This window comes from Vigna radiata, chromosome 10 (genome assembly GCF_000741045.1).
Source record: "Vigna radiata var. radiata cultivar VC1973A chromosome 10, Vradiata_ver6, whole genome shotgun sequence".
NCBI classification, from domain to species: domain Eukaryota; kingdom Viridiplantae; phylum Streptophyta; class Magnoliopsida; order Fabales; family Fabaceae; genus Vigna; species Vigna radiata.
This window is the reverse complement of record NC_028360.1, coordinates 19263135-19284448: the sequence shown is the minus strand read 5'-3', so window position 1 is coordinate 19284448 and position 21314 is coordinate 19263135. Positions and strand designations below refer to the sequence as shown.

Genomic DNA, 21314 nt, shown 5'->3' with positions numbered 1-21314 from the left:
TTTATATATTTTTTATTTTCATTTTATATTAGTTCCATTATCACATTAGCGTTTCTTTATAATTGTGATGTAGAAATATTTTAAAATTACTAGGGGGAACGGTAAGCCAAGTGAAAAACAATATGACGTGGAATCTCTACTTTCTCGTGTTCTGGAGATTTCAGTCTTATGGTAGTAGAATAAGGAAAAATTTTCTTTAACAACCTTTTTTTTTTTTTTACAACCTTTTAACAACACATACATGATAATTTATGATTAATTCGTTTCAAATACTTTTTTAAAGATAAATTTAAACATATCAATAAAATGATGACACATGTCTTATTGTAAAAAAGTGGTTAAAAAAAATTCTCAAATATCATTATCCGCAGAATAAACCAGTATTAAATTAACTTTCATACTTTTGTTCTTAAAATAATTATACAATGAAAAAATCGTGAAACACAACATCATCAAACTAATTAAATTAACTTATCACCTACTATCTTTGACTTGTCTAACCCATTTTAGACTACAAACCAAAGCAAAACTCTTGCTGTGGGGGTATAAATACACTCTTGTTTATTCCTTTCTTCACATTTATAGTAGAAGGCAAACCACCACTGTTACGCAAACACTACATCCGTTTTAGCTATGGATTTTTCTGTGCGTACACAACTAAAATTCTAGTTCTGTTAATCATCTTCTCATCCCACCAAGGTTTTCTGAATTTGACACTTTTATTGACATTTTCAGGATGATATTTACATCAAACAAGCTCTGGTTTTGAAGGAAGTTAAGCATGCATTCCAGAAACTTGTCAGTGAGGATTCCATGGAGAGTTTTTATGTCATTGACATTATCCAGAGGCTTGGCATCCAACACCATTTTGAAGAGGAAATTGAAGCCGTTCTTCAGAAGCAACTCTCCGTATTTAGCAGTCATCTCAATGATTTTGCCAATGGCCATGAACTTCATGAACTTGCACTTCAGTTCCGTTTACTTAGACAAAGTGGTCATCACGTTGCCGCAGGTTGAAATTATCTTCACTCTCTGCATATAAACTGTTGACCAAACATATGGACCTGCAATATTTAACTCACATTCTTTATTCATCTTTATCTTTTCTTTTTATCATATTTATATTACTTTTTAAGTATCTAGTCACTACTGATGCTACATTGGTCCATTTGTGACCTCATTCTCTCTATGATATCTAATTATGTTAAACTGTAAATTTTAGAATGACAAATTAACATGAGTCACGAGTAATATTAAAAAAAGAAACTCTATTTAACCGGCAATAGTATGACATGGGAAAATTATTTGAAGTCTTTTACGCAAACATATTCACAGATCATTTTAGTAGAGCTTAGTTTTTGTTGGAATTTGTTACTAAATGCTAACCAAAGCTACCAACTATATGGATTTGTAGATGTATTTGACAGCTTGAAGAGTAATAAAAGAGAGTTCAGAGCTAAATATGGTGAAGATGTGAAGAGTCTGATTGCCCTGCAAGAGGCAACCCAGCTAAGTATCGAAGGAGAAGATAATCTTGATGATGCAGGTTGTCTGAGCCGTCAACTTCTTCATGCATGGTTGAAAAGACATACAGAACATCATGAAGCTATATATGTTGCTAACACTCTTGAGGATCCACTTCACTATGGCTTATCAAGATTCAGGGACACAAGTGTAGTTCTAAGTGATTATTACAAGACCAAGAAAGAATGGACATGCTTAGAGGAACTTGCTGAGATAAATTCCTGCATAGTTAGAACGATGAACCAGAAGGAAATCATTCAAGTTTACAAGTGAGTTTTATAACTTATAATCCACTTTGAATGTTCATTTTAGCAACAGTAATCAGAATTTTACATTAATTAACAGATGGTGGAAAGATGTTGGAATGGTGAAAGAGGAGAAGTTCGCTATGTATCAACCTCTGAAATGGTACATTTGGCCCATGGCATGCTTCACAGATCCAAGCTTTTCAGATCAAAGAATTGAACTCACCAAATCCATCTCTCTAATCTACATTATCGATGATATCTTCGACGTTCATGGGACATTAGACCAACTTACTATATTTAGAGATGCTGTCAATAGGTATTCACCAAAACCTCCTTTACAAACAAAATCATGATGAGTTTTATTAAATCACTTTTTTTTATTTATATTTTTAAAATATCAAATCAATAAATATTTCTAAAAATTCATTTTGTATATTATTAAGATTTTTCATCTTAAATTATAACTTTAACCGTGCTAATTTTTAGGTTATTTTATATTTTTATTTCAAATCTTAATCCACAACAACAGTATTTATTTCTTTTTAAATTTAATCTTCTCCCCATCATTCTTACCTACTTTTATTATTACTTATTTTGAATCAGTAATACGTATCTTTCTTATAATTTTATATTGTAATTAAATTTTAAAAATTTGATCAAACTAAATTATTTTTGCAATGATTTCTCCTCTCACATAAACTATAAGTCTATATAACTAGTGAGGTTACTGCACCATAAAATCAGCAATTCAACAACGTAAAGAGAGAAGGAATATACTTTTATGTGACAAACGAGTAAACACAACTTTGACAATGTTGACAGAAGAATACACGGAATTTGATGCTGACGTTGGCGGTCATATATTATATTATATAAAAGAAATCTTACTTTAACGCATAAGTTTTTCACATTAATTTAATACTCTTTCATTTTTTTTAAATACAAAAATTTAGTTTATAATTAGTTTACTTTAATACAAATATTTCACACACTATTTACCTAACTCATGTTTTTTTTTTTCGAATCATCTTATATTTCTTAATCTATATTAATTTTCCTATTCTTCTTTTAGTTTCTTTTTTGTTCTGGTTTAATGATACGACTTAGGTGTACACAATATTAGTAAGAAATAATCAGACTTTTTTTAATAATTCAAGATCAATTTATGAACCTCATTTATTTCAACTTGTAATAAAAAAAAATATTCTGTTTTATCTCATTACTTTCTTCTATTATATACTAATAATTTTATTGAGAAATTTGTGGAGAGAGATATTACAACAAAAAGGTTTAAGTGGATGAGCTGCTAGATTTTAGCATGTACCATTTCTTTTGATATTCCATTCTTATGCTTGCAAATAATTAGTTTGTCTCATTTCAGATGGGAATTGGGTGATACAGAGGAGCTTCCAGACTTCATGAAAATGTGTCTAAATGTTCTTTTCGACATGACCAATGATTTCGCCGAAAGGATCTACAAAAGACATGGATTAAACCCAATAGATACACTAAAAAGATCGGTAATAGTCAATTTATTCTATTTAAAATTTGCTTGAAAAAGTTGTAGAAAATGAAGTATTTATATATATGAAACAGTGGGTACGATTGTTGAATGCTTTCATGGAAGAGGCACATTGGTTGAGGAGTGGTGATTTGCCAAGGTCAGAGGAGTACTTGAATATTGGAATTGTGAGCACAGGAGTGCATGTGGTGCTTCTCCATGCATTCTTCCTCTTCGATGAGTCTGTAAATATGGAAACTGTTGCTGTCATGGATAACTTTCCCCAAATTGTTCACTCAGTGGCAAAAATTCTTCGTCTATCTGATGATTTGGAAGGGTTCAAGGTAAAAAGACACACGAAAGTGTTTGTATTTATGTTACATTGTAAACATGTGATGTCCTAACTTAAAGGTTTGAAAAAAAATGCAGAAAGAAGAAGTGAAGGGAGTTGATGGGTCATACCTTGATTGCTACATGAATGAGCACAAGCACATTTCAGCTGAAGATGTCCAAAAACATGTTTGCCACTTGATTTCATCTGAATGGAAACGTCTCAATGGACAAATTCTGATCCAAAATCAATTGCCAACATCATTTACCAATTTCTGCTTGAATGCTGCTAGAATGGTACCTTTGATGTATCATTACACCACCAATAATCCATGTCTTTCCATCCTCAGGGAACAAATCAAAATGATGGTCAATATGTAGTTTCTATGGTCATGCTTTGCTTCACCAATAATTACAGATGTCATATCTCTTGTTTGTGGTTTAATTGAGAAGGAAGAAAAGTTTCATTCTCATTTTGTTTCTCATCGCTTGGTATATCTTAGCTCATGTCAATTCCAATTTTATCAATTCTTCCATCTTATAAAGTATTTGATTTAATTTTTAAAATAATATATACATCTATATTAATTATTCCATTATGTCAACATGCATGCAATCTGAACAAGAATGTGTTTTTTATACACTCTTCACAACATTACTAGAAAAAAGAAATATATAACAAATAAACGGTTTGTTTGGAATAATAACAAAGTAAAAAAAAAACACAAATTCCCAAAAATAAATAATTTTTTTTATCAAAACTTGTATTTTCAACTGTTTTACAATATTTTTAATTTATAATACATCATTTTTTTAGCCACTGTTTTATTTCAAGCTATTTATTGTTGATAAAGAAAGAAAGACGTTAAGGATTGACATGCGTGGAAAAAGAGAGGTAATGAGTTTAGACTCCCTGCATACATGAAGAGAAATTATGAGTGTGTCATTGTATGTTTATACATGGATGTGATGCTAATCTTTAGTATATGTAATGATATAGTGTCTTAAACTAAGTTGTTTTTAGATTTAATTTTGAAATAAAAAATATGAATAAAACCAATATGATTTTAGGAGTTAGAATAATAAAGAATAGAGATACTTTTTTATTATCTCAAGAATAATACATTGAGAAATTTATCAATAAATTTGGATATTATAACTTCAAATTAAGTATCACTTATGATGTTTACTTTAAATTAATCAAAAATAGTGAAGAATATATTTCTCAACCCTAGTGTGTCAAGATAATTGAGAATTTATTTTATTTACTCTAAATACATTTTAGTGTCTTAGGAACATTGAGATGCACTTATAATGCTTATGCAATACTTAATACATTATATAATTGAATATGGTAGATTTTCTGCTCCACTAGAGTGGTATAATGATGTTAATTGTGTTTCTAATTTAGATGAGACAAAAACAAATACTTATTGCAAAATCAATAATAGAATTTGAGTTTATTACTCTCAAAATTGTTTGTAATGAAGCTCAATACTTGAAAAATTCTTTGCAGATATTCTACTACGAAGGAAACCAATCTCATCTATATTAATACATTGTGATTATCAATCGTCAATTATAACTAAAAACAAAAATTACAATGAAAATAACAAACATATACAATTAAAACATAATTTAAGGAAGAAATTACTAAAAAACAAAACAATAATTTAGTTTGTGATGTGAAATTAGAACAAAACCTAATAAATTTTAAGATGAAACCCTTAAAAAAGAAATTTAAATTTAAGAAATTTAATTTTAGAAAAATGGAGAAAAATAAAACTGAATATGAGTAAAAGTAAATTATTTGTTAGTTTTGATAATATTAAATTCATTTTAAATCAATTCTGTTTATTAGTAATAATGTGTATCTGAATTTACTAGATAATTATGGCTCAAAATACAACAACATTAAAAATTAAGTAAACACCAAAATTATCACTCATGTTTTGATATTGGCTACTCTCTTTTTTTTTTTTTTTTTTTCTTTTATGAGCATTGTTTAGTAGATGTGTCCATTCTTTTCGTCAATAATTGTGTTTTGGTCACAGTTTTGTGTCGACCACTACCTCTAGTTTTAGTTGTGGATAAAAGAACATAAGATATTTCCATTGTTGTATGGTAAAATATTTGTGGTTCAAAATACATGTTGGAATTTCTATTAAAGGTGGAAATTTCACTATCGTCATAAAGCATAAACCAACAAAAAGAGGATTGTTGTTTAATCCCTCATTTCTCGCCTTACTTTTTGACTTATCGTCATAAAGCATAAACCAACAAAAACCATAAAACTATAATACTGTTTACGTATTCTAAAAGGACCATATATTTATAATAGTCATTTTTTCAATGCATTCTAATTTAATTTATTTATAATAATTATAAATGATTATAAATTGTTAATTTATTTTTCCTAATAATCATTTTATAAAAAATAATGAAAAAATACTTTTATTTCAATCATAAAAATACACTTTAAATATACCTCAATTTATTATTAAAGATAAACTTTAAATCTAATTTAATTTTATATAACTAATTTAAAAAAATAAATAAAGATATATATAGTTAACCCGGATTATTATAAACTCTAGGGATGAATGCAGCTTCACCCACCAACAATGTTGGTTTGCAATGATTTAAATCTAATTTATGAAACATAAATCTAATTTATGTTTCAAAAATCGATTTTTCTTATCTGAAATTATATATATTAATTAGAATTAGACATTAATAAATTATTGAACAATGATTTAATCACACCTAAAATAATAAATCTAATAAATATCAAATCAAATTATATTATGAGTTTTTTTTTTTTTCTGTAGAAGATATGAAAAACTTGACATGCCTAAAAACATCCATTATTGCATGCACAATTAAGAGAATGTGATGTGAGTGAGCCTTTGGAATTTAAAAAATGGATGGGCATTTACGTCAAATTCTAGGGGCTGGCTTTTTCACACTCTCATAATATAAAGGATTTGATTTAATTGTTAAAATAATAGACTATATAACATGTGAGCCATGCCAATAGGCATTTTTACGTTATGTTTTTCATTCTTCCCTCCAATAATTGATTTTAAAACCCTACACATCTATACTAACTATTCTATCATGCCACAACTCAACAAGAACGTGTTTTTATACACTCTTCACAACATTACTAAAAAAAACATAATTATAAGAAATAAACTGTTTTTTCGGAATAATAAGTAAGAAAAAATAATTATTCAAAAGTAAATCATTTTTGTGTATCTAAACTTGTAATTTGTGATTTGTTTTTACAGTATTTTTGTTTCACAGATTTTTTTTTAATTTCTTTATAAATAATTCTTATTAAATGGACATAATTTACTTTATACATTAACTTTCGGTTCAATTAATAGAAGACCCGGACAAAACTATTGAGGTAGAGTTTAAACTACTTTTTGAAAACCCTTGAAAAATATGAACTTTTAATGCGTGCAAATTTTTGGAGCATAATTATAGTGTTAAATAAAGGTGTAGACATTTATTTATAGATAAATAATAAATTTTATTAAAAGGTACTAGTATCACACATGTGTATATTATAGTCTTTAGATTATATCATCCTATGGTGAGAAATTAAAGTGTGGAGTATAGTTCGTTATTTAGAGAGGCTAAATTAACAAAATATATATGTAAAGAGAAATATCCAATATAAGTTTCTCAAAAACATTTTTTTATAAGGGTTTGTTATTTTTCTAAGGTAGAAATACAGTCCAATACCATCAATATATATGGAATGAGGATAGCAATAAATACAAAAGTTAGAATCAATAAAGTACTAATCATCAAAACATCAAATTCTACATGGCTTTGGGTTTACACTCAACTGTGCTATTTCATTTACAATCAGCAAGCCCAATTTTAAAGGGCCTTACTAATCGCACCAACAAAACATACCCAGATTTATTTGCTCTTTGGTAGAACATAAAGTTTATTTATTTTAAACCCAATTGCAGCATTTTGGATTCAACCGGAGTACAAATAAGGAGAAAATGTCTGTAAATTTACCAATCTTATTGGTGGATAATATGTTTTTCTTTTGAGACCTTTATCAGACTATAATTAATGGGAAAAAATTAGGAACACCTTCAATGTGATTTGTAGTGGCATTTTCACCCTGTTAGGAAGATTGTAGAAAGAAAAAAAAAAAATCAGTTAGAAAGATTCTAACAAGCAGAGAACACATTTGAACAGCCTATCAGAAACATCTGTGTCATAAGAAACATACCAGAACTAACTTGGGACCACACCCAAATAAGACCCTCAAAACATGCATCAATGTACTTTCTATCTCTTCTGTTTCTCTGACATGATGCCTCTATGAAAACCATTTATATAGCCACCAACCATGCTCAGTTTACACATCCCTTTCCCCAAAACCCATCCTGCAACCCCACAAATGGAGTATGAAGATGAGGATTGGTTATGTGTAACTATGGAAGAGTTTTCTCTTGCTACTGAAAATGGTTCTAGCAAACAAAGGATAGGTCGAAAGAGGAACTATGATGATGACACCAGAGAATTCAAATCAAAAAACCTAGAGACAGAACGAAGGAGGAGGGAGAAGCTCAGTAGCAGACTCTTGATGCTTCGTGCTGTAGTGCCAATCATCACAAATGCAACTATCTAAACTCTTCACTTTCTTATATGATCTTCTTCTTTATCTCATTCTTCATTCAGTTTTAGGAATGCAATGTAACCTGATTATAAATTCTAATTTTGGTTTTAGATGAACAAAGCCACAATTATTGAAGATGCCATCACCTACATTGAGAAGCTTCAAGACAAAGTCCAGAGTCTCAGTCAAGAGCTTCACCAAATGGAAACCACTTCAGAGGAAACAGGAGACACAAAAACAGATGAAATTGATGCTGCACAAGATATGAAGGATTTGGGAATACAGGTCATACATGAGTTTGGTGAAAAAAAAAATGAATAATCTCTGCAACTATTAATTATTAATGTTGTTGTGCTGGTTTATCTGTAGGAAGAAGTTAGAGTGGCACAAATAGACGGAAAGAAACTCTGGGTTAAGATCATCATTGAGAAGAGAAAAGGAAGATTCAGAAAATTGATGGAAGCTCTCAATAATTTCAGCATTGAACTCATAGACACCAATCTCACAACCACAAAAGGAGCATTTCTTATTTCAAGCTGTATACAGGTGATAAGATAAGACTCAAACTTGTTTATTTTAATTGTCAATGAATATGATTTCATCATATGCAGATGAACTTTGGTTCATCTGTAAATTTTCCACATGTACCTTCCAAATCTTAACAATGATATAATATTCACTTCAATTACTTAACTGTTATTTCTATATTGTTCAGGACAGAGATGGTGAAAAACTTGAAATTCAACAAACCAAGGATTTGTTGCAAGATATTATCAATGGCATATAGGGATAGTTTAATTTATTGGTTGGATCTGTTCAATGATCCACCTACATCTGTATTAAGTATCATGAAACATTTAATATGGATTATAAAATTTCTTATTGGTCTCCTAGTTTCTTATTTATAATATCAATTTGAAGAAGAAGAAAAATTTAACCATTAAAAACTAACCAAATGAATAATACTTTTACAGCAGAAAATATAAATTGATAACAGTATCTGTTAGTATATAATAACAATTTAGTTTTTTTTATTCATTAATGATATCTCTGCAATCACTCTCAGCAATGAAAATCTCTACATATTTTTTTCCTTTATTACATTAAAATGCATTCTATCCATGATTGCATTATTAGTAAAATTGCATAGCCAGCTTTATTTTCTGTCAAAACTAAATGATACAGTGAATGTGTTAAATAGTATTGTCAATTCTTAATAGAAGACACTACTGCTGACAGTGTCTAGAGGTCATAAGTTACTGAAGACTATAAATCTCATCCATTTCTAGTTCCTATAAATGATCTTATTATTATATTTGTTATCTTTAAAAATAAAGATTTTTTTTAGTTTATTTATTTTAGTCTCTGTATTTAACGTTTAACAAAAAAATAATATGTTTCTATCAAGTCTTAAATGTACACAAGTTTTTTTAAAGTTTTAAGGATTAAAATAAATAAAATTAAAAAAAAATAATATAAAAAATCATTATATTTCAAGAGACTAAATATATTTCAATAGAAACAAAAAAAATCTAGTTTCCTTTTACTATGTTCTGTCTCCACCAATCCTCCAAAGTACAAATAGGTAGTCACTCAGAAATTTAGATGACATGGTTGCTTTTTTTTTTTTTAATACACTTAATTTCTCTTGTCTTATATGCATTTGTTTCTCCATAACATTCACATTTCAGCTGTTAACCATAAACACTTATTTTTTAAAGTACTATCTTTGCATATATGATTGATATGTATAAATGAATTAATAGTAAGTAGGAAATAAGGATATCAATAAAAAAAAATTAATTAAATTTATATTTAATTTTTTGAAAAATTACTTTATTAAAAATGCATAAATGAAACTCTGTTAAAAAAATTAAAAAAATGTAAATGTTGTGGGAGAAAATTTTGAAGAAATGACTGTGGATTTATTTTTGAAAGCTTTTTATCAAAATATAAATCAAAGAAAGAAGTTAGATGATTTCTAACTGCATATATTACAATAAAATATCCACAGTTCATAGTCTCATTCTGTTAAGAAGATTCCAACAAGCAGAAAACACATTTAACCAGCAAAACACAAATATATTTCTCTCTTGTCATAAGAAACATACATGAATGAAGTAGGGACCACAGAAAAGACCCTCAAAACAAGCATTAATGTACTTTCTCTATCCAGCATGATGTCTCTGTGAGAAACACTTATATAGCCACAAACAAAATCTTAATCTACAAAACCTTTGGAACAAATCTCTTTTATACCTGTCTCTGCTCCATTCCTTAAGACCTATTTTCTCAAAAAATGGAGCATGAAGATGAAGATTGGTTGTGTTATACTATGGAAGAGAATGATTGTAGTAGACAAAGGATGAGTAGGAAGAGGAATTATGATGATAACACAAAAGAGTTCAAATCAAAAAACCTTGAGGTTGAAAGGAGGAGGAGGGAGAAGCTCAGTAGGAGGCTTTTGATGCTGCGGTCTATAAACCCTATCATCACAAATGCAACTACTTAAGCCCTAAGTTTCTTACTTCTAGTTTCTTTGTCTAACAGTTCATTCAATACTCAATTTCATTGTTTGATTTCCAAATTGCTAGAATATAGGCTCATTATAGACTCTAAATTTTGTTTTAGATGAATAGAGGAACTATTATTGTAGATGCTATCACCTACATTGAGAAGCTGCAAGATGAAGTCCAGAATCTCAGTCAACAACTTCACCAAATGGAAGCAACTTCAGAGGAAACAACAGAGACAAAAATAGATGAAGTTGAAGCTGTGGAAGATATGAAGAATTGGGGGATACAGGTCAGTTATAACTAAGATAGTTCCTTAGAAGAATGAATAGCTTAACTACCAATGTTAGCACTCTTACTTTTTGCAGGAAGAGGTCACTGTGGCACAAATAGATGAGAATAAGTTCTGGGTCAAGATCATCATTGAGAAAAAGAGAGGAAGTTTCAGCAAGCTGATGGAGACACTCAACTACTTTGGCATTGAGCTCATGGACACTAATCTGACTACCACAAAAGGAGCATTTCTGATTACAAGCTGCATACAGGTGATTCTGAGAATGATAATAATAAGACTGTTCTTTACTACAGTTATTTCTCAAATTCATAAGAGACTTGATGAAATGTGATTCATCTTTTCATTATTATGATTATGTAGCTGTTCATGCTTACTTCACAAACTTAACAATGTGATAATTAATATTCACTTTGATGATTGTTCAGGGAAAAAATGGAGAAAGACTTGAAATTAATCAAATCAAGGATGTGATACAAGATATTATCAATGACATGTAGAGAAGTTGCAATGGACTTTTATCAATTACATATGAAGAAGTTGAAAAGGACTTTTATTTTTTTAAATAATGATTACACTATTACTGGAAATAAGATATATATTTCTTTTTGTTACAAGTATGAATAAATAATGCACATCCATCCCACCTCTCCCATTACATGTAGTGTTTTTTTTTTACTAAAAGATTGTTACAATAAAATAAAATTAGTAGATTTGAATGGGCATAGAGTGTCAGTTCCTATTTTTTTTAGTGAAATCAATCTTACTCCTATAGCTTCTTTTTACATGTTCTTTTATTTTTTAGTTTTATCTTTGTTTTACTTGAAGATTAAGTAAATGTTATAAAGACTAAATGATCAAAGAAAAATAATATTTTCCTTATGAAGAATTCGTGTACTGTTATTACATATAAGGGATGCTGGGAAGAAGGGATATACACATAGACAAGAACCTCAAAACTCTGTGTTTACTTGAACCATAAAATAAAAGACAGCTACAAAATAGAACTACCAATGTCCATTTTCTGCTCATATATTTTGTTGTACTTCAAAATGGAGATAGATTTCCAATGCTGATGAGGAGAGAGGAACATTATATAGAATATCTAAATCTGACCAAACAAGTTCTCATTAATTTTCAGGCTTTATAACAATTAAGAAAGATACACTAAATAAATTCACTGTTGGCCAGCATTATTGACTATATTGTCAAACCAATTAAGCAGATTAAAACCTCAATTTTCTTCCTTTTCTGTCTCAGTTTGATTTATGATCTTTATGTAATGGTAATGTGAACATCACCTTAGCCTTCAATTTTGTCTCTAAAAAGCCAAGGTGTCATTTTTACTCGAATTTGAGAGACAAATTTAGTAAACAACAGTCAATGTTAGCAGATTCTGTGGATATCTTCAACATAGGATCAGTAAGCCTTTTTCTTTGAAAGAATAACACCCCTTTCAGCAAAGTAAAAGGAAAAGAAAGGAAGAAATGATATGGTATGACAATATAAAAAAACTTTTCTTGCACATTAGAAGAAGAAAAAAATGCGGCAAACAAAATTGCATAAAGATTTTTTACAATAAACACCGCCTATCAGTTTCTCTTTTTTCCCTTCTTTGATTTCTAATTTAATAATCACAACTCTCACTGGATCTATGCACATTGCACCATATATTTATTTGTAAAGGAAAAAAAAAAGGGGAAAAACAAAACAAAATTGTAAAGAGGAAAGAAGAAACCATCTTTTTTTTTTCAGATAAACAAGCAATCCTTCATCTCTGATCTTGAAACCCAATGCTCTTCCTTCCCCCAATATTTAGTGAAAGACCTGCACCCAACATTAAATTTTTGAATTCAAAAGGGGAGGAAATCTAGAAAACGAAAATAATGAGGATTGAAATACATCCAATGATCATTTGACAGGCTGGAAAGTAATAATGAGTGGCATGCATGTGGTTTTCCACTATGATTCCTATTCAAACCCCATAATTGAAAGGTTCAGAGTTGAAAGGAATTGAAGACAGGTCATGATTAATAAGTAACAGCTGTTAAAAATGAGAGAAACAGTACCTTGGGATCTACAAACTGGGGGATCTTCAAAGAGAGAAAGAGAGAGCTGTTTATGTGCAAGACCAATATCAATGAGAATGAGACCAGAAGATGGATCGTTGACGATGATATCCTTGACAGGTAACCATAGGAAAAGCTCTTCCTGAGAAAGACCCTCCAAACCCTTGAGCTGACCAAAACTAAGATTAGCTCGAACCACCGTTTCAAAGAGCACTCTTGTTTCGTACTTGGCGAGGCAAGGAGCATCCAGGTTCACCTCCAAACGACCCCTTTGGTCTAAATTGTATGACTTTACACTCTCTGGGAAGAGCCCTGCTGGTAGGCCATGGCTTCGGAGAAGCTCATGAATAGAAGAATATGCTGCAGCAGCAGCAGCAAGTGAGAAAGAAAGAAGAACAAAAGCAAGAAAGGTGGCCTCTAAAGATCTGTGTGGCAGAGACATGTTGAGGAAGGAGGAAGGTTTTGAGTGAGAAGTTTGGTGCTTGAGGTTTTAACAGGGTTTTTAAGGCTTCAACACACAAACATAAGTGTCTGAACACTATGATTGGAAGTGGGAGCCAGAGAGGACAGCGGATAGAATTTCTATGTTCTTGGTTGGCATTACATGTCATGGATTGTATCTTTGTGAAATGAACAAACTACCCTTGCGTTACAATCTAGGACCCAGCAAATGGAATAAATAAAGATAACGTTCCATTTTAATCAATTATTTTAACCAAATCATTAGTAGTATAAAAATACATTTACACTGTCAATATATATGATATATGATTAGTACTGGTTTATTATAATAATAAAGAATAAATAATGATTCTGTTCTGGTTGAAAACAACTTTGGCTTTACGATTTCTGATACTTTATTTGGGTAATGACATGTTTGTACGTAAGTGGTAATATAAGATGAGATTTGAATGTAGTGTTTGGCTCTTTGGCCTTAATCTGCGGTTAAGAGGGGCCATCAGTGACTTTTTTTCCACTCTTTTACTCATTTTTCTTCTTCCTCTTTTTACTATAAACTCATGCCATGTCCTATGCTTTAGACAACAATTATTTTCATCCTTCTATTAGTTTAGTTTAGCTCACAGTACTTTTATCAAGTGGGAATGTCTCAGGATTCATTATAAACACATAAATTATACATAAAACATGCGTGCGGGAATGCGCGCAAACGCATTTATTAAAACGATTTTACAACCAAAAATTTAGCTTCGTTTCTAATTTAGTTATCTAATTTACAATTTATACGATTTCTTTCTTATTCCTCTCTCCAATTTTGAAAACAGAAGCTCTCATCAGTTGTTGTTAGTTCATCCGTCACTATCACTGTTCCCATATTTCAAATTTTCTAATTGCGAGTTGTTCAGATGATGAATACTACAAGTGTTGTTTTTGAAACAAATATTGTTTGAAAAATTAGTCTCAAAATTGACTTTGGGTATATCATTACCAATTTATATATGTCACAAGGAAGTGTGGTTTTAAATTATACTTATTCCAACCAATTTTGCTTTGTGACCCACCAACATCCAATTTGCTTAGAAAAGCTTTCAAAAACTATAGTTTTAGGTTAAAAGCAGCATGAGAGTGTGTTGTGAAATTCAAGTTGCTGGACCTCCGTACATCAGAATACTTGCCTCTCACTCAGACTTTGATAAAGTTGCAAACCGAAACAAAATCAATATTTGTAGAACCATAACCTAAAAGACTATAATTAATTATAATTAATTTGTTTCTTCTTTCGTCCTTATTCATATAAAAATAGACATTGTCGAGTGTACATAATATAACCCGAAAAGGTAATTCATTAATAAATAAGGAGGGGAGACAAAGAAAAGGCGAAATGTAACAAGTTAGAACCAAAATAAATTTTGTAATAAGAAAAGTAAAATGGGCCCAGCCCATATTAATAATAATAATAATGTGAATAAAGAAAAAAGATTAAAGAAATTAAGCTGGGGAAGGGTTGCCATGGAAACGCCATACATAGAGACAAAATTGTGATTAACCTTAAGTAAGATGTAATCCCCTTCTTGAACCTTGATCTCACCATAATCTACCAATACACATGCACATCAGCTGTTTGATGCACGAACCAAACCATCTGACAGTACAACATCAACTTTCCATCACTGGGAAAATTGAGAGTGTGTTGTATAATAACAACCTCAGATTACAAAAAGACAGCCATTACTGGTGTTTCAAACAGTCATACTGATTTTGTAATTAGCAACTATATGTAAAGTGAGTTTCGACCTCATTGTGCAACACATATTGACCTGCCACCACCTAAGACAATCATATCACACTTTCAAAATACAAAGGAGCATTCGAAGAACAAATGTTTGATGTTTTTCATCCTGGTAACACAACCTTTACACAACTCTCCATCTTATTGAATGATGTTTCGCTTCCAAAATTTTGAAGGAATAGGATTATGTCCAGTAATGGTTTTCAGACAAAAGGTTAGACCTTTGGAGGAATACGCTGTTTCCATAAAAATTTTAAACTATTTGACTTGTTCTTGATGAAGAGAGTATAATTTCAGTAGGCATGGATTTAAGATCATTACGATTATTTCATTTGTGGAGTTGATTATTAAACATTTATGCCGTAACCATTTAACCAATTGAAGGAGTTTTAACAAGATCGTCTTGCGTACCAGGAATCATGAATAGAAAAATCAGATTACGAAAAGCGTGTTTAATCTGTAAATGGTGAGTTTTAGTTGTTTCATTATAAAATGTATGATTGGGAAGCAAAGATAATTAATTTTTTTTAGGTTCTGGGGCATGAATCTTAACCATAATCACAACACACTCCCACATAGAACATCTTCACATCCAAATTTCACATTTATTTCCACAGAAAGAAGCTTTACATCTTCAACTTTTATATCACAGAATAAATTGTTTACCAAAACTCGGAATTATGATCAATCTGTTTGTACTGTGCTTGCATTGGATAGTACCTTTGATAGGCATAGACAGGTTCTCCTCCATAGCCACTTCCATCTTCCGCACTCCCGCCATAAGGATATGGACTGCCAAATAGATAATCTGCAGTACCTTGCCACATGTTCTCCTGACAGTGGTTACCTCTGCAAGCAACCTCCTTGCCATAACATTCTCTCTTCTTCATACGTTCCAAACAAGGCCAATACCCAAATAAGCTTTCACAAATGTCCACAGCTTCCAACCCATATCCACTAGGATATTGAGGACCCACTTGCTTCTCATTCTCATAACCCTGTCCTCCACCGTACCCTTCACCAAACCCACTTCCAACACCAGACTCAACATCGTAATCATCTTCATCCTCACTTCCCTCACTCTCACTGTCTTCAACTTTCTCTGGCTGGTCTCTGCCACTATCTTGTGACTGAGGTTTTTCTTCAGCGATTTGGACTGCAGTTCCATTCTGGGGCGGTGTGATTCCTTTCTCATCAGTTCCCTCTTTTATAGTAGGCAGTGGCACTATGGCCACGGGAATGGGATCACTAATTGGAATTGAGCCAGAACGAGGATAGCAAATTTTATCTGAAGGTGGTAAAGCTTTACCATAGGTCTGATCAATGTCATACCCACCATCATAAGGTGTAGAGTCATACTCCTCAAATTCGGGCACATTGAATTCCACATTAGAGTAAGAAATCACAAGATGGGTCATACCATAATTGGGATCGTACACAAGTGATTTTGGATCAGTATAAGTTGTGGCTGAGTATGATATGGTTTGGTAAGTCTCAGCAGGGTAATTAGGAGCATAATATAAAGTTGGATCATATCCATAATATGGTTGATTGTACTCATAGCCCTCATAAGCCGTAGGGGATGAAATTTGAGCATAATGATAATTAGGAGAATAAGAGTTGAAATTGTACTCACCATAATCAGAAGCAGAATAGGAAGAGCCGCCGTAGAAGGACATGTTTCATCAGAAATTGAAGATGGAACCTTCGAAAGAGGGTACGCTTCAAAGTAACTTAAGACAGCAATTCAGGACGAAGTTTCTTGTGAAACAGAATGGACATGTGAAAGTGTGCTATCTCCTACGTTATCTGACCGGTGCTGAAAAAGAAAGCTTTTTCCTTCATCTTTAAAGTATTTCGGTGGAACAGTAGAAAAAGAAAAGTAATTGAAGTGCGCCATAACTCTCTCACCAACCGCAGAATCCTTATCTATGCAGAAATGTCCACATGCAATTGTGCAAGGAAAGAGACAGTTTTACTCTACCGAGATATTGTTTATGGGCATTTTTCACTTTTATATAACATCATTCCCCTTATTTTATAAATTTCTCATTTTAAAAATATTGTTATAAAGTTATTGTGAAAATTACGTTTCTTATACCTAAATAATTAAGACATGGCCGAAGCCTTAATGTAAGCATGTGAGGAGTGTCAACGCTTACCAACCCCTAAACAGGTAGTCGGTGGGCCTAAGTATGCCAAAACACCACTGCTTCAAATAAATCATAATGTGTATTACAACTTCGAGTAGAAACACTTAATTTAAATTTACGAATAATTGTATTTTTAATCTCTAAACGTAAGATTAAAACTTATTTGTGTTTTAAAATTATGTACAGTTTATCTTCAAACTTTTAAAAATAAATAGATATAATTATTTTAATTACATTATTTAACATTTTCCAATATAAATGTAAATTTGAAACATCTTTTAATATATAAAATAAATTAATGTTATTGATTACAATAATTATATCAATTATTTTTAAATTTTTAAGATTAAATTTTTTTTAAATTTAAATATTAAAAATATATTTAACCTTTAAATTTAAGATAATTCAAAAAAAGATTAAATTTGAATTAATAGTTACTTAAAAGATTAAATGAATGATAAGATAATTATTTCAATTCAAAAAATATTATATTTATATAAAAAAACCACTTAAAAGATAAAAGTATTAAAAAAATTATTTTAATTTAAAAGATAAAATTAAAAAAATAATTGTTATATAATCTAAAATATATCTTTTATTTTGCATTTCGTAATATACAATTCAGAATACACTGTACTTTAAATCATACAATATAAAATGCATTTTTTTTTAATATCTCAAAATGTATAATGTAGAATACAAAAAATTATATTCCGAAATATAAAACTTTACGGCGATATAGTTTGAAATTATGAAGGTGGCGGATCAAGTGATCATATAAACTTTGTTTTGGGCCTTTACAATAAGAACCAAAAATATAAAGGGCCGTTGCTTATCAGACTACTGGTCCTTTCTTCCTGCACCCCCGATGTTTTTTACCATAACTCCTAAATTTTAAACTTACCCTTTCACCCTTATAACAATATATTAAAAAAGGAAAAATTAAAAGGAAGAACTTCCACATTGGATAATGCGTCTGTTCCGGATTGAACGTTTATAACTGTCATAATGTTTTTAAAATACACTATTTAAATGTTTAGAAAACAATCTCTTACGAAATATATAAATGCAGTGAAGGCCAAGCTCCTTAAAATATAAAACATTATTTCACAACAGTAAACAAAGCATAAAAGACTTACTTTAAAGTTCGTATTTTAAATGTGTATAAAAATATATAAAACCTTCGAAAACAAATCAAAACACAAACAATATGATGATTTTAAATTTAAAAAAGAAAAAGAAAACTAACAAGTAAATCATTCAAAATCCACAAAAATTCTCTCTCCAGAGAATAACGAAAGGCAAATAATTCAAGTGACACAAATCTAGCATAATTATATTTTTATCTTACCTCCCTCTTCTTTTCAAGAAAAGGAAAAGGAATTAATCATTTTTTTCTTTTATCACATTTAATTAAATCAATATAAACTAAAAAAAAAGACAATTTCCTGTTTATTCCTGTCCTCGTTTTCTTTCTTTTCCTTTATTTTCTTTTTGCATCCCTTCCAAATATAAATGTGCTCTGTTTCCCTCGTTCCTGGAGTTAAATAATTATGCACAACAAAACATCTACATTTTACACGGCAATCAAGGATGTTTATGAATGCACCCATTTCGAAGTTCCAAGAAATTCACCTTCGCCAACTACTCTCACAGGGAGTGGCCGGGATGCAGCACAGCAAAACCGGGATGTTGTAGCATGACTAAGTTAAGGATTGCTAATGGGCTGCTTCAAATAAGGACAGAAGGCTATATATGCATATTATCTAAACTCGATCGGTTCATACCAGTAACTTTAACTGTTAATATCGCAGTTGCCATGAAACTAGCAGACAAAAATTATCACTAAAACATAAACTGGTTTCATGATAAGTAGCTCTCCAAATTACACAGATAAACAATTATAGCACTTGTCTCACATGTCATACTCATATAGTCCAAAAGAACATATTCCTCAAGATGAATCGTGAAAAAACCCGTTTGAGTTTGCAAGAAACATGGCATGCATCTTGATGAGAATCCAACACAAGCTCAATCTTCTATTTGTTAAAGTGACCATGAGCATGATAGAACTGTGATAAGGAGCAGCTTTCGTTTGGCATTAGTTTCTCTCAGTAAAACTACAAATAACCTGCAAGACCGCAGCAATAGCATAATCATGTATCTTCAGAGCGTGACGAGATTCAATGAATTTTCCTACATGGGGGAGGGGGAAGCTAACGACCATTCCATGACATTCAGCGTGAGTTTAAAAAGAAGATGGATCTGTGGTACTTGATTCAGCCATTCAGGTATCCAATTTTAGATACATTAGGCAAGGGGAGACCAAAATCATGGAAAAAGTAAAATAAATGGAATAAATAATGCATCCCGATACCTCATGTAGAGGATGAATCCGAGGCAGCCGCCTCTTGTCTTGGCCTTCTGCGCTCAGGGGGAGGGCCATCTCTCCGTCTCTCATACCTTCTACTCTCGTTCTTAGGTGCGCTCCGTTTTGGTTGGTAGGTAGGGTACTTGCAAGGAATAATCTCCCCATTTACGTACTTGTCACCTAAAATTAAAGAACATCAAGCATTCAGCAAAAAAATATCAATCTATAGCACATCAAACACAATTTATTTCTGTAGAAATCTCTAAAATATATAAGTATAACCTCCGTAGTCCTTGTTTTTAACATCTATATACGAGTCGGGCAGTACCCAAAGAACCCCGGGTAAACCTACAAGCATAAATAAGATATGAAGAACCAGAACTCATCAAGCAACGCAACAAGGGTATCGACACAAATTGGGAACTGAAGCATTACCCTTGAATTTCTCCGAGGTTGCTTCATCAACAGTGCACTGAAATCCAGTGTAGGTAGTGGTGCTAAATGCATACATGTTCTTCTTTGCTTCCTCCATGCTAATACACAAGCAGAAGCACACGATGAAAATTTAAATATAAATCGATAATAACAAAGTCCTCCACATAACAGAAGATGCAAATAAATTGGCGTTTATCTTAAGCTGTTATGAGCTACAAGGTACATACGAATTCTGCGTCCATTCTAATTTTGAAACATTAGGGTAGAAAAAGAGAAGAGGAAAAGGAAGGAACCTTCCCAATACAGTAGCAAGAGTGTCGAGGTAAGTGTCAATCATTTGTTCACGAGTGGGTGCAGGGTCCTTAGGAAACTCCATCACAATCAGCCAATGGTTGTAATCACAACCGGGTAACATTATCGTCTCTCTCTGGTCACTGTTGCTGCTGTTCCTTTTCGCTGAGAAATCCCCATCCAGCGACGCCCGAATTCGGTTACCATTTCGGGTTTGGGTCAGAATAGAAGAAGGGAGGCGAAGATTGGTTACCGGATAGAAGTTGGAGATTGGGGTTTTGGGTTGATAGGGTAGTGTTAGGGTTTTAGCGGAAAAGGAAAACGTGACCGTCGCCATTGTAAGATCGTTCGTGACTAAACTCAAAAACTGAACTCAAATTGATGGATGGCAGATAAACGATAAGGCTGGTGGAGATATTTTATTTCATACGGCGTCGACAGGAGAGTCGTGAATCTACTGGTGGTAAGCGTAAGAATATGCTGGACTGAACTTAATTGGGTCCTGGTTCAGTCCAATTTGACAACAAATGGGCCTCAATTTATTTCAGTCCAATCTTCGTTGTTTGACCCAAAATGATTTTGGAGAGAGGAAATTAACCAAAAACATAATTACAAGGGAGCTGAAAGGGACATGGATCATTTTATCCAGAAAAAAATCAGTCGCACCTTTTTTAAAAAACTAATT

General features: G+C 31.4%; 5 protein-coding genes across 7 annotated transcripts; 2 read left to right on the top strand and 3 right to left on the bottom strand.

Moving 5' to 3' along the window:
- The first annotated feature begins 590 nt into the window (after positions 1–590).
- LOC106774503 ((3S,6E)-nerolidol synthase 1) lies at positions 591–4127 on the top strand. The gene is made up of 7 exons (XM_014661521.1): positions 591–645; positions 736–1012; positions 1415–1793; positions 1870–2088; positions 3154–3292; positions 3369–3617; positions 3703–4127. Exons 1-7 carry the CDS (start codon positions 634–636, stop codon positions 3982–3984), a joined length of 1557 nt encoding a protein of 518 aa, XP_014517007.1. The 5' UTR covers positions 591–633; the 3' UTR covers positions 3985–4127.
- Positions 4128–7751: 3624 nt separating this feature from the next.
- LOC106775688 (transcription factor DYT1) lies at positions 7752–12341 on the top strand. 2 transcript variants are annotated; one of them, XM_022786710.1, is made up of 6 exons: positions 7752–8257; positions 8369–8542; positions 8627–8803; positions 10889–11062; positions 11139–11315; positions 11491–12341. In XM_022786710.1, exons 1-6 carry the CDS (start codon positions 7988–7990, stop codon positions 11560–11562), a joined length of 1044 nt encoding a protein of 347 aa, XP_022642431.1. In that variant the 5' UTR covers positions 7752–7987; the 3' UTR covers positions 11563–12341. The 2 variants fall into 2 exon arrangements, with proteins under 2 accessions (XP_022642431.1, XP_022642430.1); XM_022786709.1 differs by lacking the exon at positions 11491–12341 and having other exon boundaries at positions 11139–11403.
- Positions 12342–12568: 227 nt separating this feature from the next.
- On the bottom strand, positions 12569–13866 carry LOC106775691. Its single transcript, XM_014662843.2, has 2 exons — positions 13132–13866; positions 12569–12889 (listed from the first exon to the last, which is right to left on the bottom strand). The coding sequence occupies exons 1-2, from the start codon at positions 13571–13573 to the stop codon at positions 12834–12836; spliced, it is 498 nt and encodes a 165-aa protein (XP_014518329.1). The 5' UTR covers positions 13574–13866; the 3' UTR covers positions 12569–12833.
- A 2098-nt stretch (positions 13867–15964) lies between these two features.
- On the bottom strand, positions 15965–17408 carry LOC106775687. The gene has a single exon (XM_014662838.2). The coding sequence runs from the start codon at positions 17056–17058 to the stop codon at positions 16042–16044; it is 1017 nt and encodes a 338-aa protein (XP_014518324.1). The 5' UTR covers positions 17059–17408; the 3' UTR covers positions 15965–16041.
- A 1880-nt stretch (positions 17409–19288) lies between these two features.
- Positions 19289–21097, bottom strand: LOC106775689 (multiple organellar RNA editing factor 9, chloroplastic). Of its 2 annotated transcripts, none has more exons than XM_014662841.2 (5): positions 20632–21096; positions 20339–20436; positions 20186–20251; positions 19910–20083; positions 19289–19663 (listed from the first exon to the last, which is right to left on the bottom strand). In XM_014662841.2, exons 1-4 carry the CDS (start codon positions 20964–20966, stop codon positions 19911–19913), a joined length of 672 nt encoding a protein of 223 aa, XP_014518327.1. In that variant the 5' UTR covers positions 20967–21096; the 3' UTR covers positions 19289–19663; position 19910. The 2 variants fall into 2 exon arrangements, with proteins under 2 accessions (XP_014518327.1, XP_022642432.1); XM_022786711.1 differs by lacking the exon at positions 19289–19663 and adding an exon at positions 19676–19805 and having other exon boundaries at positions 20632–21097.
- Positions 21098–21314: the final 217 nt, after the last annotated feature.